The sequence below is a fragment of the Anoplopoma fimbria genome, chromosome 4 (assembly GCF_027596085.1).
Source record: "Anoplopoma fimbria isolate UVic2021 breed Golden Eagle Sablefish chromosome 4, Afim_UVic_2022, whole genome shotgun sequence".
Lineage (NCBI taxonomy): Eukaryota > Metazoa > Chordata > Actinopteri > Perciformes > Anoplopomatidae > Anoplopoma > Anoplopoma fimbria.
Window position 1 is genome coordinate 17,108,763 of NC_072452.1, and position 25,681 is coordinate 17,134,443.

The following is a 25,681-nucleotide window of genomic DNA, read 5'->3' on the forward strand; positions in this document are numbered from 1 at the left end:
AACAAATATGGCCCCATTTGAAATTATATTTGAGTTGCTGTGCCATTAATAAACTGGTGCTTTGTTTACATGACACATTTCAGTGTGACAGCAGACCATCAATATATTGGTAAAGTAATGTCTCCTCAGTGTAATCACACTTGAAGATTATTCATTTACTCAGCTCATATTTATAAGTAATCCAAGCAGAATAGCTTAATCTTTTGTTGAATATTTGGGGATAGAAAACTCTGCCCTAGAAAGACTATTTCATCAGACTCCAGCGAAGAAACCCTGCAATTAAAGCCTCAGACCCCCCGAGCACCACCAGCCTGTTTGTTATTCACCTGTAGGGCTTTCACCCGGCGCTAGGACCCAGGGTGCGCGATTTTCATCTCCAGCTGCTGCAGACCGAAAACTGGCAATAAGGGAAGATCGCGAGGACGAACCAAAAAAAGAAGAAAAAATTGCATACTGTATTCATTCTACTTTAAAGATCACATCCCCGGCCCCACACGGACGCCTCTGTGCAGACAACAATAGCTTGTTGCGCTGTGTGCAGGCGTCGAGGCTGCAGACAGCTCGCAGCGCAAGGTAAGACGGTGCAATGCCATGCGATTACTAATAACAAAGGCGTTACGGGCGAGCAGGGGGCATTAACGGGGGCATTGCACAACGCTGGTGAGGGCGAGCACAACTCTGACCAAACTTTGACCTGGATTTGTGTGTATTTCCCCCCCCCCCCCCGGTTGTCGGTGTCCTGGGGGGCTGAGCCGCGGTGTAGTTGCGGGGATGTCTCGCTGGTATCCCGCGGCATTATGTAGGATCGTGTCACATGGAGCCTATGGACAGCCCAAGTTGAGTGTCGAGATGACACACTTGAGTCCTCCGCTGTGGGCTGTGGGTGCAGGGCTGGCTGGCTGTGCAACATTAAATTTAAAAAAAAAACACACAGTAAGTAAAGGCGACATGAAGTGATGCGTTTTAATGTGAGGCAGATATATTTAACATCCTCTGGACGGCGCATCGGGCCAAACAAGACACATCACCCGCCACTGTTTTCTGTGCTCGGTTACCCATCCTCTCTCCCGTTTTTTACTGTGGAATAATTCATCACTTATACACACAAGATGGAAGAATAACACGGCTCGGTGTTTGAACTCCCCCAGCCTCGACACTCGGCTCTGACCAGGTGAACCACCAACTTAGACGGGACATCCTCGTCGCCTGTAAACCATGGCGGCCTAAACCAGGGGTCGATAATCTCCCAACATGACTCCCAGATAGAGGACCACGAATGCCCACTTTGAAGACGATCCTTCTATGAAACCAGGCCCCGGACTAAACAACGTGCCTCCATCTGTGCTATCGCAGTTGTCACATCATGTGCGGAATACCACATCTCTGCTCGAGGGCTTCATAATTTCATGCATAACAAGTTTTTTTTATTTATTTTTTTAACCCCCCCCCCAACAGCTCCAGACATCCCATGTGGACCATGTGAACCAAACTCGTGTATAATTGGTGGATCCCCCCTTGCAGCCGGTCACTACCGGGATAGCTCCGGCGGTCGTTGAGGTCTCCGGGTCGCCGGGCTCAGACACAATGCGATGTGTCAGCCGCCGACTTTGAAACACTCCTGTCCTCCTTCTCCGCCACGCACGGTGCTCCGGAGCAGGCATCAGTGATTATTGTTTCACCGATCGGCGTTTTTTTTGGGGTGGGGGGTGGGGGGTTTTCCCCTATTTCACATTTTGGCCATCTGTCAACGATTTGTCTGCCTGCACGCAGCCATTACGGAGCGAATGGCGAAGGGCACGTTAGAGCTCTCACGCGCAGATCCCCCAGTCCGCGAGAGGAAAGCAGCGAAATAGTTTGAGCTCGCGGACCATACCGCTAGACGGGATCGGTGTCCTGCACCGCCTGTTTCTGCTCCGGAACGACGGTAGTAAACACAACTCTGTGGGTCAGCCTGTGTGTGTGTGTGTGTGTGTGTGTGTGTGTGTGTGTGTGTGTGTGTGTGTGTGTGTGTGTGTGTGTGTGTGTGTGTGTGTGTGTGTGTGTGTGTGTGTGTGTGTGTGTGTGTGTGTGTGTGGTTATTTCCTCACCATCGCAAGTGTTGAGAAAAGTAGGAAATTTGTTGGCCTAGAGGAGTGGGTACCCTTATAAACAGCAGGCCTACACACTGCTCAGGTAAGACAAGTGGCCTCATTACAGCAGAGTAACCTGTAGGCCTGCTGCTGCTGCTGCTGTGTCTGAATGTGATTATGGCATTTAGGAGGGCTACATATTAAGTGGTTGTTGTCTTTGTGGGGGAATCAGAAAAGACTGAGGTGGAAATCCGAAAAAGACTGATGTGGAAACTTTTATCTGTTCACCTGTCTATGACTGGAAGTTGCAGATGTGTCGCCTTTCAACTAATAACTGCAAATATGAGCCTGGTCCTCATCGATTCTTCTCCAATCCTTCTCTTTGTTTTAAATGGTTTTAATTCATAGTCAGACTTCAATTAAGGAGAAGCTGAGCCGATGTTTAACTGTTCAACTTGTTCAAAGGGGGAAATATAGAAAAAGTTTTAGGTAGGAGTTGATTTTATTAAATTATCGTGTCATGATGTCAATAAGAGATTACCTCTCACAGAGGTTTCATTGTATCATATTCCCTTTAGAGCGGCTTCATCTTCCTGGTTAGTGGCTTGTGTTTATAAAATAGCCCGTCTGTCCTCTGCTGTGTGAAACAGACAAAAGCATGTTTGGATTATTCCAGTAGGCCTTTATGTTGAAGGACGTTGTCTTCATGAACTGGCATCGCATGTCTTGATTTTGTGTGAAGTCTGGTAGAGAACTAAGGACTAACATCGCAATGTGAAACGCATCCAAAGCTGGAGCCCACTTCTCTGTAGAGAGCCGTGTGTGCGTGAATCCAGTTAAAGCCTGACCCGGTGAGAACAGGAAATGTGATTTCGCAAACACTGCACTGCAAGACCTGAATGACAGTGAACTGATGATGCACCCCCAGAGTGAGTGGCACTCATTTTTGTCCATATTCCTAATCAGTGATTATCAGGGGTTTTTGCTGAGGAAATGTTTTCACAACATAGAAAAACCCCAGGCCTGGAAAAAACCAAGAAAACCATGAAAAGTCATGTGGTTCTGCTGGGATGTGTCAGCCATCATTATCGTCAATCAACATGAATCTAAAGGAGTAACGTTTTTCCATGTCACTGCATAAGTTATCTTTTCTAGTTATTTAGGATTTTTTTTTTTGTATTTACAATTAAAGATTGTAAGGATTTGGAGGCAAATATCAGAATCATAATATTTGCCCAACGGATTGCTATTATCACCGTTGGTCTGCAAACGAATGTGGGAATGGTTACACAGCTCATATCATACACACCAGTCCATGTAAAGTAAGCTTTTATAAAACAGCTGGTCGTCAGGTTTTTAACTCCAATCCATGGCATCAACAGCAATGAGTTAAACTTATTGAAACAAGTCTCTCATAGTCATGGGTTTAGAAATCCCACTCAGAAATCAGCAGAGGGGGCTTTAGTGTTTCTGCATCTTCTCCCGGCTGCATCAGTCTGCAGCTTACAGCATGCAACTGGAGAGCCTCCAGCTACTGGAGCATTGCTTCCTCCTGTTAATTCCACTGCAACAGACCCAAAAACCTCTCCCACTCTTTTCTCCTTTTTTTGTTGGTATTTTTTTGCCAATTCCGTTTAGCCACCATCACCCACTGCTGCTGTGACTCTGTTAATTGACTTGCCTGCCACAGAGAGACGCGCAGTAACACTCACAGAGGTCACTCCGTGCGGTTACACCAAACTCAGTTTATTACTTCGTTACCCCGATAAGCCTTTCTTCAGCTCAGCGCACCGTTACACACACACACACACACACACACACACACACACACACACACACACACACACACACACACACACACACACACACACACACACACACACACACACACACACACACACACACAGAGAGAGAGAAGCTCGCGTTGCATGTCGGTACCTGCAGTCCTCACCCCTCCCAGCCTCTCCAGCGTCTAATCCTGGGCGTGGATAGCCGAGCACTACATCTCCCATGCTGTCACCGAGCACTCTCTCTCCACCAGACTGGAGATACGGAACGGACTGTCTTGACGACCCCCCCCCCCCCTCTCCCTCTCCTCCTCCTCCTCCTCCTCCTCCTCCTCCTCCTCTCCCTCCTCCCCGGACTTTTAGAACCGAAAAACCGTCGAGATTAGTGAGCAGCCGCGGACGGCAGACGCGTGAGTCTGGACACGGCCGTATCCGAGTCGAGCCCGTGCGCCGTTCACATGCCATCTGGACCCGCGGGTTCGTAACTGTTTCTGTCATTAGACATCTTCTTTTTTTTTTTTTTTTTTTTTTTTTTTGTGTGTGTGTCTTTATCTCGCCTGCTGTTTTAGCTCGGGGGATTTATTCCATATTTCAGCAGAGAGGGAGTCTTGTGGTGGAGGAGGAGGAGGAGGTGGAGGAGGAGGTGGTGGTGGTGGTGGTGGGGGACGGGGAGGCTCGGTGAATGCCTCCCAAAACACCGAAGTGGCTCGGTCGGTCCACCGGAGGGCCGACAGCAGAGACGGGAGCACTTCTCATTAAAGGTCGGCCGGGGATAAATAACAGTAGCCTGCCTCGACACGCACAACCGACGGGAGTAGACTCCGCTGCGCAGGGGGAGCCGACGAACCTCGAGCTTCCCGTGGTGGTCAGTGGAGTTAAATACATTGTTTTTCTCCCCTCCCGTTCGGGGGGTGGTGGTGGTGGTGGGGGGGGGGGCACTCCGGCAGCACAATTGTGTGTAATAAGTTGTGTCAGCCGGCCCTTGTGTGAGTTGTCCAGCTGGCTACTTTGTTTCTCTTATTTGTGAGTCATTGTAGCAGACAGTGATACTTTGTCGCGGTGCTCGCGTGCTGATGAAACGGGGGAGTTTTTTGTGTGTGTGTGTGTGTGTGTGTGTGTGTGTGTGTGTGTGTGTGTGTGTGTGTGTGTGTGTGTGTGTGTGTTGGCTGGCTCTCTCCCCCTTGTGTGTTTTCTGTCCGGCTTTGCATTGGTATTGACTTACCTTATCGGGCGGAGATGTGACACATTGCCACATTGTGTTTTTCTCCGACGCAGCCCCTCGGATGTTGGGGTGGGTGGGTGTGGGTGGGGGTAGCTCCAGCTCCAGCTCCTGTCACCCTAAATGTGCCCAAACACCGTCCTTCGTCTCAATCCAACGTTGTCTACGTCATCCAGGTGATGCCCGTAGAGGGAGACCGGCTCCGCGTGCTGCCTGTCGGGTTGATCACCTGGGGGAGCCGGTCCTCTCTCATCATGGAGACTGTTCTCCGTCTCCGGAGCTCTCCAGAGTTCTTCTGTGCTGATATTAACAATAGGACAAAAAAAAAAAATGTTTTCAGAGTGTCCCCAGTGCCACAACATGCATTGTTCACTCCCCCACACACACATGACAGTGGTACATGTGTGTGTTGTGCCCGGTGTGGGGCTGAACAGTGAACTGACCGGTCTGAAGTGAGCCACAACAACAACAACAACAACACAATCTGGGTTTATTTATTTTTTTAAATCTCCAAAATGATGTCAGGCTTGACTTTGTTGTTTGTGTGAGCGGTGCTGCTGCCCACGGCGTGTTTGCCGGACTGCTGCATACATTTAGTGGCCTACATCGGAGCTGATGAATGCAAACTAGCTGTAAGCAAACTGTTGTGCGGGTGATGGATGCAGACCCTGCCTCGCGCAGAGCCGTATCTGCATCGCTTCAGTCCGTGCCGGCAGATTCCCGCAGAGATCGGTGTGTGTCAGTCATTATGTGCATCACAGTCGTTATGTTTCACTGACTCCGGGGTTGGAACATTTTTCCATCCAACCAAAAGCTTTGACATAGATTTTTTTATTTTTTGTTGTTGTTGCCTCCAGTACCGTTTTGTAGTCGTCTCATTTACTTGCAGATGCGCTCACCTCCACCTACATAGCCTACCCAGGGTGCCGTGTGTCGTCTGTGTATATGAGGGTATTTCAAATGTGCGTTAACAGATGATATCAGGATAGATGAGCTGTTTGATTATTATCCATTATTGTGTGGATGGTTAGCTGTGTTTTGTGAGGGGAAGGTATGGATTTGGTTGTGAAAATGTCCTCTTTTTTTTGGTGAGTTTTTAATGGAGGAGCAATGGGTGGAATTTAATGTCTAATTTTAGATCACACTGCATGAACCCAACATTAAAACAGTTTTCAACTGAGGTCGGCTGCTTTACTTTAATCACACATGATGAACTGTCCAGTGATGTATAAGAAACAAAACTTTTGCTCTATTCCAGTCATCCATATTTTCTCCAGTGTGCATAACACTTTGAGGCTGCCACTGACTAATAAAAGATCATTTGAGCAGTTAAAGCTGATTACCTCGTGGATGGGTTACTGAGTGGGCCCAACAAGGGCCCTAGGGATCAAAGGGCACAAGCCGCACTCCCTGTTTTTAACTGTTATAAGCATTTTTCATTTAAGTCATAGGACTCAGTCAACACTGGGAATTTAACTTTTTTCTATCCTGATCCTTTAATGTTTAGTATGTGCTGATACAGACCCACTCTAGTATTTATTACCAGCCGCTGTGACAGTGATGCTGGTATTGTTTTCACATTGTGAGTCTGTGTGTGTGTGTGTGTCATCACTGCTAAATGTGGTACTGGAGACATCCACAGTAGCAGCTACAACCACAGTAGCGGTTCTGAGTGCTTACCCAAGTGTTTATAGTTCTGTGCGTCTGTAGACAGATTTTTTTCACCGCGTTAGCATTATAACCTCAAAAGATACAGTCACCAAACTGTACAGGTGTGTAGTTGCGACCAAAATGGACCATACTTTCATAGATGGGTGTGGTCCAAGAAGGGGTGTCAGAAGTCGGGGGGGTCAGAGGTGGGGAAGGAACCATGGGCCTCCACATTTTACTCCCGTGGCCCGATTTGGCATCACAAAACTTAACAGGTTTATAGTTAAGATCAAAATGATGGCAGATTTGGAAGAGTGGTTATAGGGTGCAAGAAGTAGGGTGGTTAGAAGGGAGGAATGGTCCATTGCCGGCCAGTGTGATCCCATTGCAAGATAGTCTTTAGTTTTTACTATATATTTTTTTAACCCAAAACAGCTGCATACTAAGGCAATTTAGATATTTGACAGCAGAAATCCCTTCTTGAAGAAAGAAAACCTATAACACAGATTTCCTTTCATATTTTGTATCATATGCTATTTAGTATGATTTGTGTGGAGAGGGAGTGTCAGTGTGTATCTGTTGTGGCAGGAGGGTTTGAAGTGGATATAGGCAGCGTCTCCTCATCTCCAGTACCAACAAAATAGTTTAAACTATCAACAGAACTTTACAGTAAAGTTTAACCTGGAAATAGAGCAGAGATTGGCTGCGAGCAATGCGAAGGGGCGATGTGGTGTTTGGGAGTTGTGTCCTTTTATGTGTCTCTGCCACGGGCCCGTCGGTTCATAATCTGTCCATGTTGCAACGCACTAAGTCTCATTTCATTCACTGAATATCCTATTTTCAGTTAAGATAAATCCCTCTCCAGATTGATCAACACCGACAAATTGTTAGTATTCCCTACAAGCAAACAAATAACATCAAAGGGAACAACAAAACAAATACATTCTTCAATTCTCCACACTTCTGTCTGCTCTATGAATTGTCTCTCTGCTCTGAGGAAATTGTAACATATCTGGCCTCCGAGCCCGTCTGAAAGAAAGCAACTTTTTGATTTCCCAATGTTGGTTACTCTGAATCATTTACTGATGCATAGAGTATGTCTTGTCCCTTCATGAAGAATTGAATGAAACTCATCTTTGTAATTGAAACCAGTACAGACAAGCAGTCATCATATTAATTGGTCTTTTTCTTGTGTGTTCTGCAGCATTTCACTGTATTTCAAGGAAAACTCTCTCCTGACTGACTCAGCTACCGCTGAGGCATGTTGTGTTAAAGAAACACCTATGCAGGTAATTGTTTTTCTTTTCATTAGTTAGATTTCTAGATTAGAGCATCCTTTTTTTTTCTTATGCAATTAACGACGGCCTCATGCTCTTCTCTTATTACTCAGGTGGATCCTACACTAATGAATGTAGGGGATGGAGGCACGGTGAGCAGAGAGATCAGTGCTCCAAATAAAGCGTCTGCTAGTATGGTGGGAAACCCCCCCCAGACGCTACCCCCTGAGTTTAGAGGAGATGTTACCCTCAGTCAGCAAAACCAGACCACACCAACAACAGACTGTAAGACAGCAAAAGCCTGCCTGGACACTAGCAATTACAACCACAGCCCTGAGCTGTCTCCACCTCAGCAGCCCCACAATGCACCGTCGTCCGGCTCAGCACTCAGCGGCTCAGAGAAGAGAGCAGACAAAAGGGCAGAGGCCCCTAAACTCAAGGCGGATGGTGCGGGGGTCTTCCCCACTCCTCAGTGGTCGGGTGGCGTAAAAGTCAGCCGGGAGGACTCACTCAGCCCCTCGCACAGCAACGTGACATCCAGTAAGAAATCACAACCGCAAACACAATCTGTGCAAAGTGCACCACCTGGGTTTCAGTGCTCCACCATGTTTAAACCAGCCCAGCCTGTTACCTTCCTTCCTTCCACTACTTTCCCCTCTCCACTTTGTAAAATCACTCTTCCACCAGCATTGGGTCAGATTGCGGCATTGAGAGAAGCCACAGCCAGTCAGTTTCAGAAAGAGATTCCGCCTCAAAGCTCAGGTGTCGGAGGGACACCTCTCTTGCGGACCTATCCATATCCGTTCTCGGTGGGCAGGACTCCAGCTGCAGAGAAAAAAGCCGGCGCATCATCGTCAAAACTTAAATCTAACCATTCAGCCAATAAGAAATCCAAATCTGTGGGAGAGCATATATCTTTAGCCTCAGTTGTGGCCTCACCAGCTATTGCCCTACCATTGCAGCACCCTTCATTAACTCCCGCAGCACCCACCCGCTACACGCTGTCTCCCACTGCTGCCATTTGCTGTGGCTCTGCTCTGGCCAGCATCACCTCTCAGAGCAGACTGCTGAACCATGTGGAGAAAAGCAACAGCGTAGACAAGGCGACCACGGGCTCTCTTAAAACGACACCTCCCTCTGCTTCAGACGACCATACAGCTTGTCCTGTTGAACCGAGAGACGTACCTCTTGATTTATCGGCTAAATCGAAACGCCCAAAATGCTTAAGTGACCCCCCAGTAACGATTAGCGAGCCTCCTAATAATGAGTCAAATCAGAGAGATTTTCTTAACTCAAAGAAGGCTAATTCTACAACGTATAGCTCAGCTGTGCAATACCCGATCCTACCCAACACACACAGAAATGGATCGCATCAAAAGCAATTAAATAGGCCTCAGAACCACCAGGTCCAAGAGCCCAAACCAACCTGGGGTAAGGGGTCTTCACAAGACCCCATAAAAAACATCCCTGGAACATATGTTGGTGTGGCCAGCCCGATACTGGCTTCTACTCTACGGGGCAAAGACGGAAAAGGGACTTTTGCAGATGAATTTCAGAGTTTTGCAAAGCAGGAGTTTATATCTATAATTGACCAAGGAGAGCATCTGTCATCAGGAGGAAAGAAGCCATCCTGTGTGACGAAGGGCAACCAACACGGTGTCAAGCGTGTTAAAAACAGCAGCATAGCCATAACTAAGAACTGTACCTCTAAAGGAGCACTAACGACCGCCCTTTCAGGCTCTGCCAGCGCTCAGACTCCTCAGAAATCTGGAGCTGGCAAAGCAGCGGTGCCATACTCTAACACCGTCGTCAGTCCAGCTTGGCAGCAGCCGCCTAATATGTCGCACCAGGCCTCGTCTGTTCAGAGAAAAAGCGCACAAGGATCTCCAAAGACGAAGGGTACCACAGCTGCAGAAGGATCTAAGCTTCAGAGCGCCCATCACTGCCCGTCCAACTCTGAGGATGAGAAGTGGGAGAGGATGAAGTCTCCCCTGTCCAACCTGGCGTCCATCGTAAAGCAGCAAGCTCTCGACACGACAGCACAGACAGGCGAGGGAAATGCTCCAACTTTACCTGTTGCATCAAGAAAAGCTGATGTTCTGAATCCACTCTCTGGGAGCCAAGACACCAAACCCAAACAAACATCTGCTCTTGAATACCCAGCATACTGGTCTGGGGGAAAATGGGCTGGTTTGCCATCCCAAGAGGATTCGACTCCAGCTAAGAAGAGGCACGAGAAAGCAAACGCCACTGAGCCTTCGGAGAATAATGCGGAGTTAAACACCAGCCAGGGAGAACATGCCGGCCTACCAGCGAAGCAAGGCTTCTCAAAGCCTGCTGGCCACCTCTTTGGCAATGCATCAACAAACGGGAACAGGCTGGAGAGCAAACTAGCCCAGGTGTTAGAGGGGGAGATGTTGAAGAAAGAAATTGGGGCGTCAGACAGTCCTGCCAGTGAAAAATTGGACGGCATGGTCGCATCTATTCTCACAGGCCAGCGTGCGACGGGAGGCGACAAGTTTGAGAAGAAAACAAACGGAACCAAAGAGGAGTTGCCAACCAAAGCAAAAGCTGCCGCCGTCAAACAAAAGAAGACCAGTCTTAAGAAGACCAGTCTTAAGAAGCCGGCGAAGGAGAAGCCGGCGAAGGAGAAGACAGCGCCGGACTCATCAAAGAAGGCTGCAGGAAAGAAAAAGCAAGACATAGAAAACACTCCGACCAAGGTGTCTTGTCAGAAAAAGGTAAATTATCTCTACGTCTAAAATATCTTTGTTTTTATCTTATTATCTCACTATGGTTGAATTTGAAATATTTTAGGCAGCAATCAATCCAATCTGATCAAGATTTTAGTAATTGATTTTGTGATACAAAGCTCTCTTTCATAATATAAGTCTGAGTCTACGACTGAGGATTTAACTTCCAAAGGCGTATTGTAAGACTGTTTCATGCTCTCTGTCATCATGAAAGCTTTGTGATCAATAGCATCGAATACAGCGTGCTTACTCTGTCCCCCGTGTATTCCAGCAGAAGAAACAATGTGCACCTGTGCAGGAGCCGAGTCCACCAGCGGGGAAACTTTCTCCACAGAGCAAAGAGCCGACTCCGAGGGACAAAATCAGCCCCAACAAGGTGGAGCAACCAACCCGCAACAAATCTGGTAACGTCTTTGTTTCTTATAATCCTGTGACATTTACAGCATGGACACATTTCTGATATCTATCTCGAATTTAATGATGCTTTCAGTTGAGTCAGACGTGTAGCATTTTATTGAGCTTACAGGCAGATTACTCTCTCATAGCTTTAGCTCTGGAGATAAATAGCCTGCAGTCAGCCTCTGTCGTAGTTTATGTCTGAACCGGACAGAAAATGTCACACATATTGTCTCAATGGCGTTTTTTGTTTTATGTGTCAGTGAAACTTCTATGCATAGAAGCTTGTGTGAATATAACAATCAAATGTGATATACTCGGTTACAGATAGCAGCAGCCGCGTTCCAGAGACTCCTGAGTCCATCAGTCGCTCTGCTGTATCCAGTAAGGAGGCCGACGCTGCAGGGAGCTTCATCCCGAGACTGAGGAGAGGACGACGGCGAGCCGATGAGGCTCGGCTCGACCTCTGGGGCTTTGCGACGCCTTCCCCTCCTCCCCCACAAATGCCTCCTCCCCCAGTTTCCCCGTCACCCCCCGTGATTCCCGCCCAACCCGCCCGCCGTCCGAGAGGAAGGCCTCGCTCAACCCCTCTGCCAGAACGAGTGATTCAGGGCAAAGGCAAGACAGCCACCTCAGAGGGGGAAACGCCTGCTCCTAAGAAACGCCGGCGATGTCGTAGCAAAAAGTATCAGACCGGGGATTACATCACTGAGAAAGACAAGCTGGAGGATGGAGAGCACCTCGAAGAAGCTGATTCTCTGAAACGGGACAGCGGAGTCCCAGCAGGTACGCAGCTTCTCTCTAGAGATCAGTAGTTTTCAATTAAAAGATTCCAGCCCCAGTTTTAATCAAAAGTGCAGCTGTTAGTTACAGATATGTTGAAAACTATAACATTCTGGTATGAATCTGTAAAAGTAACAATTTTGACAATTGACTAATCACTTAAGTAATTTTTTAACCATAAATGCCAATCAAACATTTATTTCAAGGTTCTCCACTGTGAGGATTTTCTGCTTTAATCTGTTTTATATTAATGTAAACTGAATATTTATGTTGTTAAACCACCAGAAAAGATGATAGACAGATTAAACAATTTATAAAAAAAATGTATACACAATCGATTGATTGTGGTGAGCCCTGAGTGTGTTCATAAAAAATATGTTTCGGTAATAAAGATAAATAATTCAGAATTAACCATAAGAAACTTAGCCAATGTCTACTATAGTTAAAACATTAAATTAGACATCGGCAAATTCATGTTATGAGGATGTACATCTTTATACAAAAGTACATAGGAAAGTATTAATAGGGTATTATACATTACATGATGACATACAAATATTAACATAAATTTAACATCTGACAAACGTCGACAAAGATTATGAAGACAGCATTTGCAATTTTTTGTTTATATTCTTGAGGTGCCGACTGTGTACCATGTTTATATCAGAAAGTCCACATCAGCTACGTGTTGATGTGGTTACGACACACAAGGTTGCAAAAAGCAGAGCAGAGTATCTCAGAGAAAGCAGACTTGTTTCAGTAAATATGATTGCTAAGCCAAGGGCCCTTGCTTCAATAGCTCCCATACAGTCTGATGATGGCTCAAAACACTACCTGATATAGTTCATGCTCCATGTGCGGCAGATGAGCGAGAGCATGAAGCTGCATCAGTACATCAAAGATAAGATTGTTGGGTACCACTCCACATAACCTTCAATCCTTTTTATTATTATTATTATTATTATTATTACAGATCCACAGGTGGATGAGTGTTCGAGTCCCACCGCCTGCAGTCCAGAGCCTCCTCCGAGGAGACCCTCGTTCACTCGCTCGGGGTCGGCCCGCTACCAGGAGAGCGACGTTTCTCCAGAGTGCACTGACAAGCCTTCAGGGAAGAGGAAATTCAAAAGCAAGCACTTGAGTGACAACGATGAGCCGAAGGTAAGATGTTTGCTGAGGCTGCTTGTTGTACTGTAGAACATTTTCAAAGCATACAGGGCTGATGGGAGTAATCTACAACGACCCATGAATACATTAGCTTACAGTGCCCCCCTGTGGCTAGATAAACACTATGTGTGTCACATTTATGATGGCAGCTGGTTTTTTAAACTACACAGGTCCTTGGAGGGGAAAAAAAACCCTTGTCTTTACTGCTCTAATCAATGCATTTGTCTTTTAGGTTAAGACCAAACGCAGCAGCTTGGGTAAGCGTGCTGCCTCACTCGCCCGGATAATGATGGCGCCGACGTAAAAAAAGCAGAGAGCGTCCCAACCACTCCAAAAAGTTTGCTATCATCTCCACCCAGTAAGAAAGGCTCATCGGGGAAGAGCAGCAGCTTGGAGTCTCCACCCAAAAAGCCTGTTCCTCCGGAGGTCCGGCGGCTGATTGTTAATAAAAATGCCGGGGAGACTTTGCTGCAACGTGCTGCACGTTTGGGCTATCAGGTAAGATCCACCTGTTTACTTATGTAGTATTGTCACATGTTAGCGTACCTCTTTGAATCATAATGTGCCACGTTCTGTCTGTGCTTCCTCTGTTCTGCAGGATGTAGTCCAGTACTGTCTTGAAAAGGACATCAGGGAGGTCAATCGGCGCGACAATGCCGGTTACACAGCTCTACACGAAGCGTCCTCTCGAGGCTGGACTCAGATCGTCCAGATGCTGCTGAAGCACGGAGCTGACGTCAACTGTAGTGCCCAAGACGGGACACGGTGAGGCCTCGTGGTGCATTTTTGTTGAATCTATAAAAAGTGTAATTTCTCATCTATGTATTATGGGTGTAACCTTTGTAACACATTTGAGCATGGAGGTTATTTCTTGACCTTCGCAAACATCATGCATGACAAAATAATCTCAGTTTAGAGTAACTGGTCACGTACTAGCTTTTTGGAGCCATCTGTTGCATCTCGAAGTCTTTGATGAGCTTGCTAAAATGACAAGTGGTCTTTGGTTCTGCCTCTCTGATTAATGTCCTCTTTGTCTGCCGTGACTATTGTTCCTCTGTTGGCATGTTTGTTGTGGTGCCATATTCTTTCGGTTTTGTAAGAATTGATTTAATGGTGCTCCGTTAGATCATGTGACACTTTCATTGCACTCAGATGGACTTTATCATGTGACTTCTGGAGGTAATTGGTTACGCCAAATCGTAATTAGGAGCTTTATAACAAAGGGGGTGGCTACACATGCTCACGCTGCTATTCAGTTTTTTATTTGAAAACATTTTGAAAGCCTTTAATTCACTTCACCAATTTTGACTATTTTGTGCAGGTAAATTACATAAAATAAGAAACTCATATAACAACATTGTAATGCAACAAAATAGGAAAGAAGTCAAGGGGGTGAATACTTTTAAAAGAGACTGTATATTGCATTTGTTATAAATGTTTTAGTGAAATAATGTATATTTAGTTTTTTTGTGTTACCCTCCTGAAAATATACACACTCTACAGGTGTTAGGAGCAGGAATGAGCATACTCACTGTCATGATTAAGTGGAGATTATTTTAGTGAGATGCTTTTTTAAATTATAATAATTCCTGTCGCCTATTTCAGCATATTTACTTTTCCAGTAGAAAGAGTTTGACTCATAATACAATAATCGTAACACAAATTGTAATTAATCACAGAAAGTATTTGTTTTACTGAAGTACATCATGATACTCCTTATACACAAAACAGCAGACCGATTCAGGTGTCTAAAGTTGAACAATCCCGAAAAGACAGTTGTGTTTTGTTCGTTCCTTCTTCAGGCCTCTTCACGATGCAGTGGCGAGTGATAACCTGCCTATAGTCTGGCTGCTGCTGAACCACGGTGCAGACCCGACGCTGGCCACCTACTCCGGACACACGCCGGTCAAACTGGCACATAGCCCGAGCATGAAGACCTTCCTCACAGGTAGTTTGACCTTTTTATTAGCCTATTTTCCCCATCAGTAACTATTTTGATAAATACACATATTTTCAAATTGTTAGAGTGCTGTTTTACCTCAAGGTTTTACATCAGGTTAAATTCATTTTTCACATCATCAACAAACACTTCAGACACAATAAACAACGCAGCATAAAGGCTGTGATAAAGCTAATTGCATTGAGACATGTTGTATTTGCCGACTTAACAGTCACCCATCAAGCAATGTGTCAACACATTAATAAGCCTGTGCCCACTCCCTCTACATCACATTTGGCACAGTGAGCTCCTAAAAGGCTTGCATGCTGCACACATGAGAAATGCAAAATCATATATCCACACAGGGCTTGGCATTAACTGTTTGGTCCACACATTGTTTTGTCGCCTTATAGCTGAATTTGGTTTCCAGAACTTTAGATGTTGTCCTGGTGAAAGGTAACATTCAGAAGTTTTTAGCTGCTGGACTTGGATTTCCATAAAGTTGAGACGCGTTCAGGTGGTTTTATATACGAAAAGAGCAGCACAGTAAAAGGCTTGATGACGTGTTCGGAGGTTTGTGTTCACACAAACATGCAAGCACGCGTCACCTGCAGCTACTCCTCCAACCAGTTCACTGTGACTTCTTCTTTAACCATCTCTCCCTTGCTCAGTCATCCCTTTTATACTGATGGTAAATGATCAGCTGGATTTTTATCAGTGAAAAGTTACAGTAAAGAGATTGAGCAGATGAGTCATTCATGACCACACGGATATGCTAGAAATAAATCAAACTTAAGTCTTGTCAGGAGACCGCTGTGCTGTGATGAAAACACAGCCCATGCTAGTTTAAATAAAACACTTTCTTGAAAAGAAAACCATGCATGTGGTGTTTAAAAGCTTCCATTGATTTTTAAATGAATGACCCTTAAGACCCAATGATTGAAATGTCCTTCCCTATGATCAATCTCGTTCCATAACTGAGCCAGACAAAGTGATTCATCACACACCGGGCTTCCTGCGAAACTCCACGACATGCATGACATCCTCTTACTTGTCATATTGAAATCCTCAGGCCAGCTTGTTTACAGGAACTCTGTCTTTAGCTTTGTAATTAATTTACTTTCACATCACCGTTGATGGTGTTTTAAGGATCTCTCCCGGCTCCTGGCCTAGCTGTGGAAAGTGAGGAAACACTCGCTATCTACTTGGCTGCAGTATCAGTGTTTAGTGGAGTGTGTTTGTCTCACACCATGTGTCTCAGGTAAACAGAGAGATGACGGCTCAGTTATGCAGTAAAACATACAGCTCTGATGACACCGACGTGCACAAAACGGGCTGCAACATTAACTACATCTTAAGTTCATTTGTTGGTTCAGGGTTCAACTTTAATGTTTTTTTTTATTTGTCAAGTCGAGCTAGTGGGTCAGAAATCAGCTTGCCCGAGGTCAATTCTTACTTGTCCCAGTACATATTGTATTATTTATTAGTGGTTATCTTGCGGCAAACTGCGCACTACAGTGTGCCGCCCGACTGAACTCCTGTTTCCACGACGGGATAAATAAAATTGTTATTTTCTCGCAAATGCCTGATTGGTACTGTGCATGTGCAACTCTCAACATCGATGACAAGGAAGCGAAAGTGCTAAAGTTTCAAGTTAAGTTAATTTATAGTGAATGTTTAAAACAACAGTTGACCAAAATGCTGCACAGTTGTAAAACAACAATACAACAGATAAGAAAGCTCACTCCCGAGCTACTAAAAAAGACAAACGCTTAATAAATCCTTATTGTTTAGCCCTGTTATACTTGGCACACATTTTTGTATTGTCAATTATTTTGATCAGACAACTATCGCAACTATTAATGATTTGTTTTGTTTGGTCTTGACTAGAGGAAAGCATTAATGTGACGCCCTGTCTTCATATTTTCAGATTGACTCATAGTGCAGATCAAACAAAGATGACATGGAAACTTCTAACTGTAAACTCAAAATCTAATCTATAATATTGTTGTTTTTTTCCCCAGAATATTTCACGGACCTGGAAGGACGCAAAGAACAGGATCTCGGCGCGCCCTGGGATTTCTTCAGTAGCTCCCTGTTTGGTAAGAAACCTTGAAATGATCTGATCTGTGTTTCCGTCTGCCACTCAACCAGTCGACTGATCAATCAGAAGGCTGGCCCTGAGGGAGGCGAGTTCAGGCTTGTTGCAGAGACGAACAGGTGGCTGCAGGGAAGTTATTTTAGTTTGTAGGACTCAGGCTCGGACACTGGGACACGCAGGGTTGTTAGCCTTGTGGACCAGCATCAGAGTCGTGCTGTAAACAGCCACAGGGAGCCAGTTATCCAGTGGAGGATGAACAGGATTAGAGTTTCATGGAAGAACTGAGGGAGACTGGAGAGAAAGTGGACTCAAGCTTTCTGGATAAACTGAAGTGACAAAGACTTTTGGTGATGTGTAACTTTTCTATGTCCCTCCCAACAAGGACATTGATCTTTTATTATATTTTATTACAATTATTGTTTTTTTCCTCTAACTCTTCTGAAGCCAAACTTAATAATTACAATTATTAAAATGCAATGCTTTAGTAATAATGAAGGAAGAAAGACCAAGTTTCCAACAAAGTACATTCAATGATGTTGATTTTACTTTATCACCACTCTAATCTCAATCTTAAACTTGTCATGTTCCACTCCAGATTTAAATCATTCAATTTGTAAATAAATAATTCTCAGTTTTTTGTGTTGAAAACATCATTTTTGTTTTCCAAGGAGCATGACCACCACAGGGTTTACACTTTTTATAATAATCCATAGAATGTTCTGCATGTCTAGCTCTGCCAAATCTTACCTCCATGAGGCCAGTCTTTATTTTGTCTGTTAATGTTGCATACATTTCTGTAAAATATGTTTGATTTCATAGTAATTTAATCTCTCACTGTTGAGTCATTTCTGGTGATGCCTTCTCAGAGTGATGAGAGATTGGGAGGCTAATTTATTTGGCTTTAGAAGCTTTATTATTATTGTAGAGTTTGAGGAAAAGCCTTGGACTTTTGAAGCAAGAAAATCACATGAAACATAAAGTTTTAATTAGTATCTGTGTCGTATTCATCGCGCCCAAGTTTTCATATCAGTAAATGCATTGAATTACATTCTGCTTATTATCCATCATCCTAAACCGAAACGAGAAAAAAAAGTCCACTAGTAAATAATCCTTCAAAATGTATCCCTTAGTTTCATATACGCCTCTTTGTAGGGAGTTACTAACTTCAAGCTGCGACTGACGTGATAAAGTTTGTGTTCCTTTAACTGATCACAGGCTCACCAGCTTTCAGTCCGAGACGTATTATAGTTGTTGTGAATAAACTGTCCACTAGGAGGCGTCCAAACTCCGTGTCAGCGCAGAAACATCCTGTCAGTCTGCTCCTCTTCATCTCACCTCTCTGGACTTTTTCCCCACAGAGACCGACCAGGAGCCGTGCTGGGACTTCCTGCTGTCTGAGCAGAACCAGGACCTGGAGGAGGATCCAACAGGAAAGACTGAGCCGGACTCGGACAAAGACCTCCTTCTGTTTGAGTTCTCCTCGGAGCCTCTCTTACCCTGCTATCATGTTCAGGTGTCATTAACCCAGGGGTGAGTTCACAAAGATGTAATATGTATGTATATCACTGCCATACGTTTTTAGCCTGGTTCCAAAAAAGTCACACTTGACAACTGAGTTATGGCTATTTGAATACATCCATTGATTCTGCAGCCCCAACCATAAACATAACGCTACTAAATTTAGCATGTGTCACCTCAGTTTCACCGTGAACCAGATTTAAAGGGGTACCCCAGTGATTTAGTTAGGTACTTTCATAAAGTTATGTGACTTTCGTGGATGTGGGTCAAGCTGGATTATACAATTCTCATAATTGAACCCAATATTTTTTAAATTGGAGTCCTCCCTGCCGGGCTGGATTACTAATGTGGATGGAGTAACAAGTCCCCGCTAGTTGCTTTATGTACCATGTTAGCATCAACCAAAACCAAAATCAACCAAATCAGTCTAATAACTTAGAATATGGTCAAGAATAATTTTATTCTTTATGTGTTAAAACCTGTAATTCGTTTTAAATTATTCAGTCCCAATTAGTGGGATGGGATCATAAGTGTGTAGTTTTAACAAATGTGTGTTTGATGACTTTCTGTCACTGGATTGTTTCATTGTGATGTTTTGTATTTATACTCGGTCGTCAGTTTGCATAAATCCCATCTTCATCAAGTTAATACTTCTATATTATTTTCAGAAAATCACAACTAACAACAAAAATGAAGTGGAGTTGTTGTCATGATATTTTGAGGATAATTTGAGGACAGTTGGCTAATATCAGACATATTTCTCTCTTGCAGCTTTTGCAACTGGTTCCTCCTGACGGATGTCCTTAAGCGTCTGAAGATGTCGGCTCGGATCTTCCGGGCGCGTTACCCTCACCTGGAGGTGGTGAGTCTGTCGCGAGCCGAGCTCTTGAGGCAGGTATCGATCAGCCAGGTGAGCTCCACCCTGGCTTCACCTTGCAAAGGCAAAAACAACAACAAGGAGGAGGAGGAGGAGAAGGCAGAAGAAGAGGCGGGACTTGTGGATTTGGTGCGATGTGTACCAGAGCTCCAGAGACTACTGGGATCCTCCATTGACATCCTGCAAGAGGATGAGGAGGAGGAGGAGGAGGAGGAGGAGGAGGAGGAGGAGGAGGAGGAAGAGACGCTGACAAACACAGGGAAGCCTCGCAGCCGATAGCCTCTCTCTCTTTTTCACCGTGCAAACTGTTGTCAAACCCAAGTCCTTCCCTGCAAGCAGCAGCTCAAAGGAAACCTCTCCGTCCGATGTAACGAGGGTCATGGGTTCTAACTCCAGCGACAGTAATGACACTCCACCTATAACCTTTGACCTCAGACAGAAGGTGATTAAGTGATCACAAGGACCTGCACACGGGAGCGGTCGGTGCTGTTAAGCAGCTTTCAGGTTCCTATCTATAGGTATATTTGAATACATGAGAACTATTGAGCAAACCTTTTTGTATTGATTATGTATGTACATGGTAGTATATATGTATATCTTGCCATCAGGGTTAAATCATTTGGTTATATAAATGTATTCTTGTGGCAAAAGGACAAATTATGTTTAGGACTTTTTTGTTTGTTTGAGTTTGTTCAAGAAGATCAAGACTTTTATCTTGGTGAACTCTTGCGTAAGCTAAGACACTTAAGTCAGGGAGGCCGCTGGCCCGGATGGTTCTGGCTCTGGTAACCTGGGAGACCTGCAGAGAAAAAGAAAGACCACGGCACATAATATTCAAATGTAATCAGAGCTTCATTTGCGTTTTCTCCTCTGTTCCATTTTTTACACTTATCACCCTTGAGACATCGTTACTGGACGGACCTAGTAGCTTTGATGTTTATTTTTCCCTCCACGTTTTACAAAGTGAGCGCGGGCAGCACTGAGCTGTCGACGTCCCCGCTCACGGTATGAAATAACGTCTTTTCTGGACCTTGAGATTGAGAGTTTGTTTACAGAGCTGGACCGATAGTAGTGTTCTCCGCTCCCCAGGTCGCACTCCTCCTGAACTGATACAGAATCCTGTGGATCTCTCTTAGAGGAAAAGTAGTCCCACCTCTGGAGTCCAGAGGCTGCTCCCTGTGTCCGAGGAGGCGAGACGCCCTCTTTACTGCAGCCACGTCCCGATATGAGATCCCAGAGTGCTTTGTGTTGCAGTGTTTTATTTACACTGTTTGTTGTGCTTAATTTAATAGTCATTAATATATTTGACCTCTTGTGTATCAGACAAGCCTATCTATGGAAAAAAAAATTGCTTTGTATGGTTGGTGCTTCATTTTGAAATGTACTTATTAGGATCCCTTTATTCTGACATTTTTCTCCCTCATTCAAGAACAGTATTTCAAAAAAAAAAAAAAAAAGAAGCTAAAGTACAGTTTTATTGTACTGGTGCTAAGACAGATTTTGTGTTGACAATCAATGATGTTTTGGTTTGAAGTCACAAACTAATAAAAGATATTTAAGATGAAGAGAGTTAAGGTGTAAAGAAAAGTATAGTTTAGTTAAAACGGGGAAACAGCACGACTGAAAGACTGAGCAGTGCGGGAAGAGCCTTTTATTTGATTCTTTTATAAGAAATCAACAAGAATAAAGCATGATTGTGAATCATAGTTATTTTCTCTTTGCTTTGTCAGTTGGATTGTTATGATGATGATGGCTGAATTGAATATTCAGGGAAGAACTCTCACTCAGGCGCATTTCAAATTATCCGTTCGGTCTCAGACATTTTATTGGATAAATGTATTTTTATTATTTTTATCACAGATATTTTTCCCCTCAAAGAAATCGTAGGAATAACCATCATATTAATTAATCTGCTGTACCTGAGGAAAACCTTTTTACATTCAAACTTAAATAAGCTTTATCTTACAGATGTATTGACAGTTGTGATTCAGAACTATGATGATCGATACCATAACTGGGCGTCCCAGAGTAGTGGTCAAGGGTGAACATATTACGTTATCACTACGCCACTGGTTCAGTTCTAGCAGGTTCAGTCCGATGCACATCGCCCATCTTACCCTCTCCCCATGTTACCTGTCTGTCTCTACTGTCAAGCTTTCGATAAAGGTGAAAAAATGACAACAACTTAAATAAGATTTAGCACTGAGTTCTATGATAATTTGCATTGAGTGTCAGCCTACAGTGTTTGTAACATCTTGCTTTTTCAGGCACCGACTGTAAAATCCTTTTTTGTATGTCTGCGATGTGATGTTTGTTTGTGCCTGAAGAAGATCCGATTGTTCTAAACATTCAAAAGAGACTGACGAAGCTGAGAGCAGTTTACAGATTCTACTTTTTGTCATGATATCTCTTGTTTGGTTTTTGTTTTGTTTTTTGGGTGTGCATACTTTTTCCCTACATAGTTATCAGTCCTCCCACAGATATAAAGCAGGATTTAGAGTGCTGACTCAACAAAACTCTTTTCAAGGTCCATTTACTTGTCTGTTCTGGAGCTTTCGATCATCTCACGCAGTCTTTATCATCAGAAGATTGACTCTTTGAGATTGTCTCGTTCTCTGTTGTTTCCAAGCTGTAAAGTTACAATATTTAATTTTTGAAAGGAGAATTAAGACAATATTCCTCTTGTAAATAAAAGGGTTAATCATTGAAAAGTACACACACACACTCTGCTACAGCGTTTGGTGGCTAAAGTCTTACATAAATGCTGATGTGTAACTGTCAGTACTGCGTCAGAGCGCAGCTATAGAAGGATTTAGTATTTATAGTCTCACTTTAAGCCATAGTGGATGAGACATGCTCTGAAGCTACGTCTCCAAGACAACTGTGCTCAACTAAATCTGCTGATAAAGACTGTTTGATTCAGTGGAAATCTCCAGTACAAGGGAGAACAGTTTGTGGACATTTTTAGTCGAGATTGTTTTGTCCAGGGTCAAAAAATAAATTTTCGGGACTGGAAATGTTAAAGTGACTTATTTTATATCTGATAACTCAGACATACAGTGTTTTCTGACTGTATTTATCCACTAGAGGGAACCAGTGACAGTGACTCTCTTAAAAAAGTGAATAGAGCAATTTGCTGCCTGTTTCTCAACTGTATCAAGTACATGAGTTAGTAGTGACTTTACTGTTAATATTATTTCATCTAACTTTCTATTGTTTTCTTATCTGAAAAAACTCCATAAATAACTCTTCAAGCCCTTGTGAGCTCTTGTGTAGTTACAATCTCACCTTTCTGAAAGACCATGTTGTGTTTCCTTTAATAATAGAACATCAATATTTTTTAATGTGAAAAAGTGAGTACCCCAGGGCTCTGTTCTCGGCCCTCTACTGTGAAAGCTGGATGTCAAAACTGAGACGCTGGTCATTGGCCCAGCTCGACATAAACACCAGTTTGATCAAATAACATGAATACTTGACGACTGTGTGATATACGAAAGATTGACAGTTACGAATCTTGGTGTTATGTTTGAGTCAACTCTTTCACCGATGCTAAATAAAGCTTAAATATTGTCTTCTTTATCCACGGCTGATCCACAGATCCTAATTCAGGCCTTTGTGTCATCCAGTCTGGATTATTGTAACGTTTTGTCGTCAGGTCTGCTGCTTGCAAGAACCAGAAGTCTGGTTCGTAACGCTGCGGCAAGAATGAGCATATTTCTTCAGTTTCAGCTACCATTCATTGACTTCTAATCCGTGTCAGATCAGACTTTAAGGTACTTCTAATGACTTTCAAAATTGTCAGTGGAAAGGTCCCTTCCTACCAGTCTGATCTCTTTAAACCTTAGAGTGCAATCAGGACTCTGCTGTCAGAGTACAGGACTCCTATCTGTCCCTAGAGTAAAACAAAGAAGGCCAAAGGGACATTTTTCAGACAAACACCCTTCCTGTGGAACAATCTTCTTATGGACATCAGTCTGACTCTGTTGAGGCCTTTAAATTAGTTGCTTATTCTCTACTAATCTGATTTGCAGGTCGGTCTCAGTCTCAATCTCTAATGTAAGCCTGGTAATTCTGCAGACACCAATAATAATATATTTCTTAAAGCCCTCTTTCCGTCCTGGCTGTCGGTGCTTCATTTCACAATCTGTACATCCGTCCTCCAAGAGATTCAGCGTCTCCTCTTGTCTCCTTCTCTCCCTCTGTGTGTTTGTTTTATTCTCATATCTGCATGAATGATGAGATTTGCTTCTTGTTTGTTTGCGTAGCTCGTCCTCTGTCCAGGTTACATTGGTGGATAGGAGGTCGTGTTGACCAGGTTGTAGCTGTGTGGAGACAACTTGGATGCTGCTTGACATCTGGATCTATCTTTTTCATATAAAATATGTTCACATTGTTTGTATCATTTTGTCATATGGATTGTCAGTATTGTCGTTTTATTATACTGTTTTTTCTGTACACACTGTCCCTCCTCAGTTGCTTCTTCCTGAGGTTTCTTCTATTTTCCCACGTTAGAGTTTTTTGGTTTTTTCCTTATCCGAAGCGATGGTCAAAGGACTTTTTGGTTCCTACAAACTATTCTAAATGCACTTGTAAAAAAACAAACTTGTAACTGTTGCTGTTCGAGACACGATGGAGCCTCATGCAGTGAAGTAACAGCACCAAATACCAGGATGCATCACGTGAGCCAAAATTATGACCTCCGTTTAGCCTGCAGGGCAGCTGTTCATCTGCCATGAGAGACTAAACACACAAAGAGTTAATGTCCACAAAAAAAGTCTTATGTTTATTGACTAAATATAATATTGTTACCCGATAAAATCAGTTTACCTAATGAAAATGTATTTACCTTCTATTTGGAAACTGAACTTTATGTTTCTATCTTACTACATTGATAAAATAAAATCAAGAAAAAGAAGCATATTTCTCCTAATGCCACCACTACTGTCTAAACCACTGTAATATACTGTAAAACAACGTTTGCCCTGGAGCATATGGGCCTCTGTTGGAAGTCTCAGTGGGAATGTGATGTGTTATTGTACTGGGACGTCACATACCAGTCGTTTCCCCCTCACAGGGTCCCATGGTGCAGTTGATCCGACCCACAGTGAAACCTGTGCAGTCCCCATGAGGTTACTAGAGTTCAGTCACTGCTACCACAGGGCGTTATCTCATAGTGGAGATATCATGTGGCTGCTGCCAGATTCTAGGCTGTTTCATGTAGATTTATATCGGATTAAAGTATTTTCATTATGATAATAACATCTAAGGATTCTAAAATTCACAAAAAAAGGAGTTTGGCAACTCAGACTTAAAAATTCATGTTAAACTTTATACAGATGATTCAAGCTTTTCCAAGTGAAGGGATCACATGTCTGTGAGTTGAGGGGGTCTTTGGGAAATCTTGACTCATTACATCATTACATGGGGGATGAGCTCCGCCCCCTTCACCAAGCCCCTGCCATACCTCCCTTCTCATTGGCCACCTGTTGTGAGGCAGTAGCGTCAGATTGGTCGAAAACGAGGGCAAGTCTGCACAAGACCTACTGACAGACTGACACGGAAAGAGGAAGGGAGGCCAGCCTTACATGGAGACAAAGGGATTGAGGGGCAGCAACGGTTTTGTACAACAGCACATTTTATGTATACACACTACAATAAGTGTGTGTATGTATAGGCAGATGGGAGGCGTTTATATATCCTTGACCTAAACTTACCATATATTATAATAAACCATACTCTGTTTCTTTTTTTTTTTTTACCAAATCTTCCAATGAAATGAAACCCTGTCATTTAAATCCAGTCCATACAACACATGCCATCGTGCCTCAAAAGGATTTTCAGGTTGTCAATGGTTATTTTGTACCCGTCTGTATATTATTTGTTATGATAATGAGCCTCAGGTTCACCGAGGACATTTGGTGTAATAGTTACGTAACAGGCCTCTTTGGAAAAAAAACTAAAAAAAAGCACAGAGAAGGGGGAAGTCCTGCTCACTTAGCTTGCATCTAAAGCTCAGCCTGGATACTTCCCTTTTCTCTCATTTCCCATTAACAGCTCGCCGACCAGAATCTTAAACATACCAGAATAAACGTTGTAATCTGTCTGAATTGTCCTTTGGACGTTTGGGGAATGTTTTAGTGCCTGA

The 25,681-nt window shown here is 43.7% G+C and overlaps 1 protein-coding gene across 1 annotated transcript; it reads left to right on the top strand.

Moving 5' to 3' along the window:
- Nucleotides 1–527: 527 nt before the first annotated feature.
- On the top strand, nt 528–23,047 carry bcorl1 (BCL6 corepressor-like 1). Its single transcript, XM_054597886.1, is given in 13 exon segments — nt 528–573; nt 7,930–8,014; nt 8,116–10,743; nt 11,027–11,159; nt 11,479–11,937; nt 12,908–13,095; nt 13,334–13,379; nt 13,382–13,599; nt 13,700–13,866; nt 14,904–15,049; nt 17,065–17,142; nt 18,500–18,671; nt 19,431–23,047. Coding segments are annotated over 12 exon segments (4,626 nt in total). The 5' UTR covers nt 528–573; nt 7,930–8,008; the 3' UTR covers nt 19,816–23,047.
- The last annotated feature ends 2,634 nt before the right edge of the window (nt 23,048–25,681 follow it).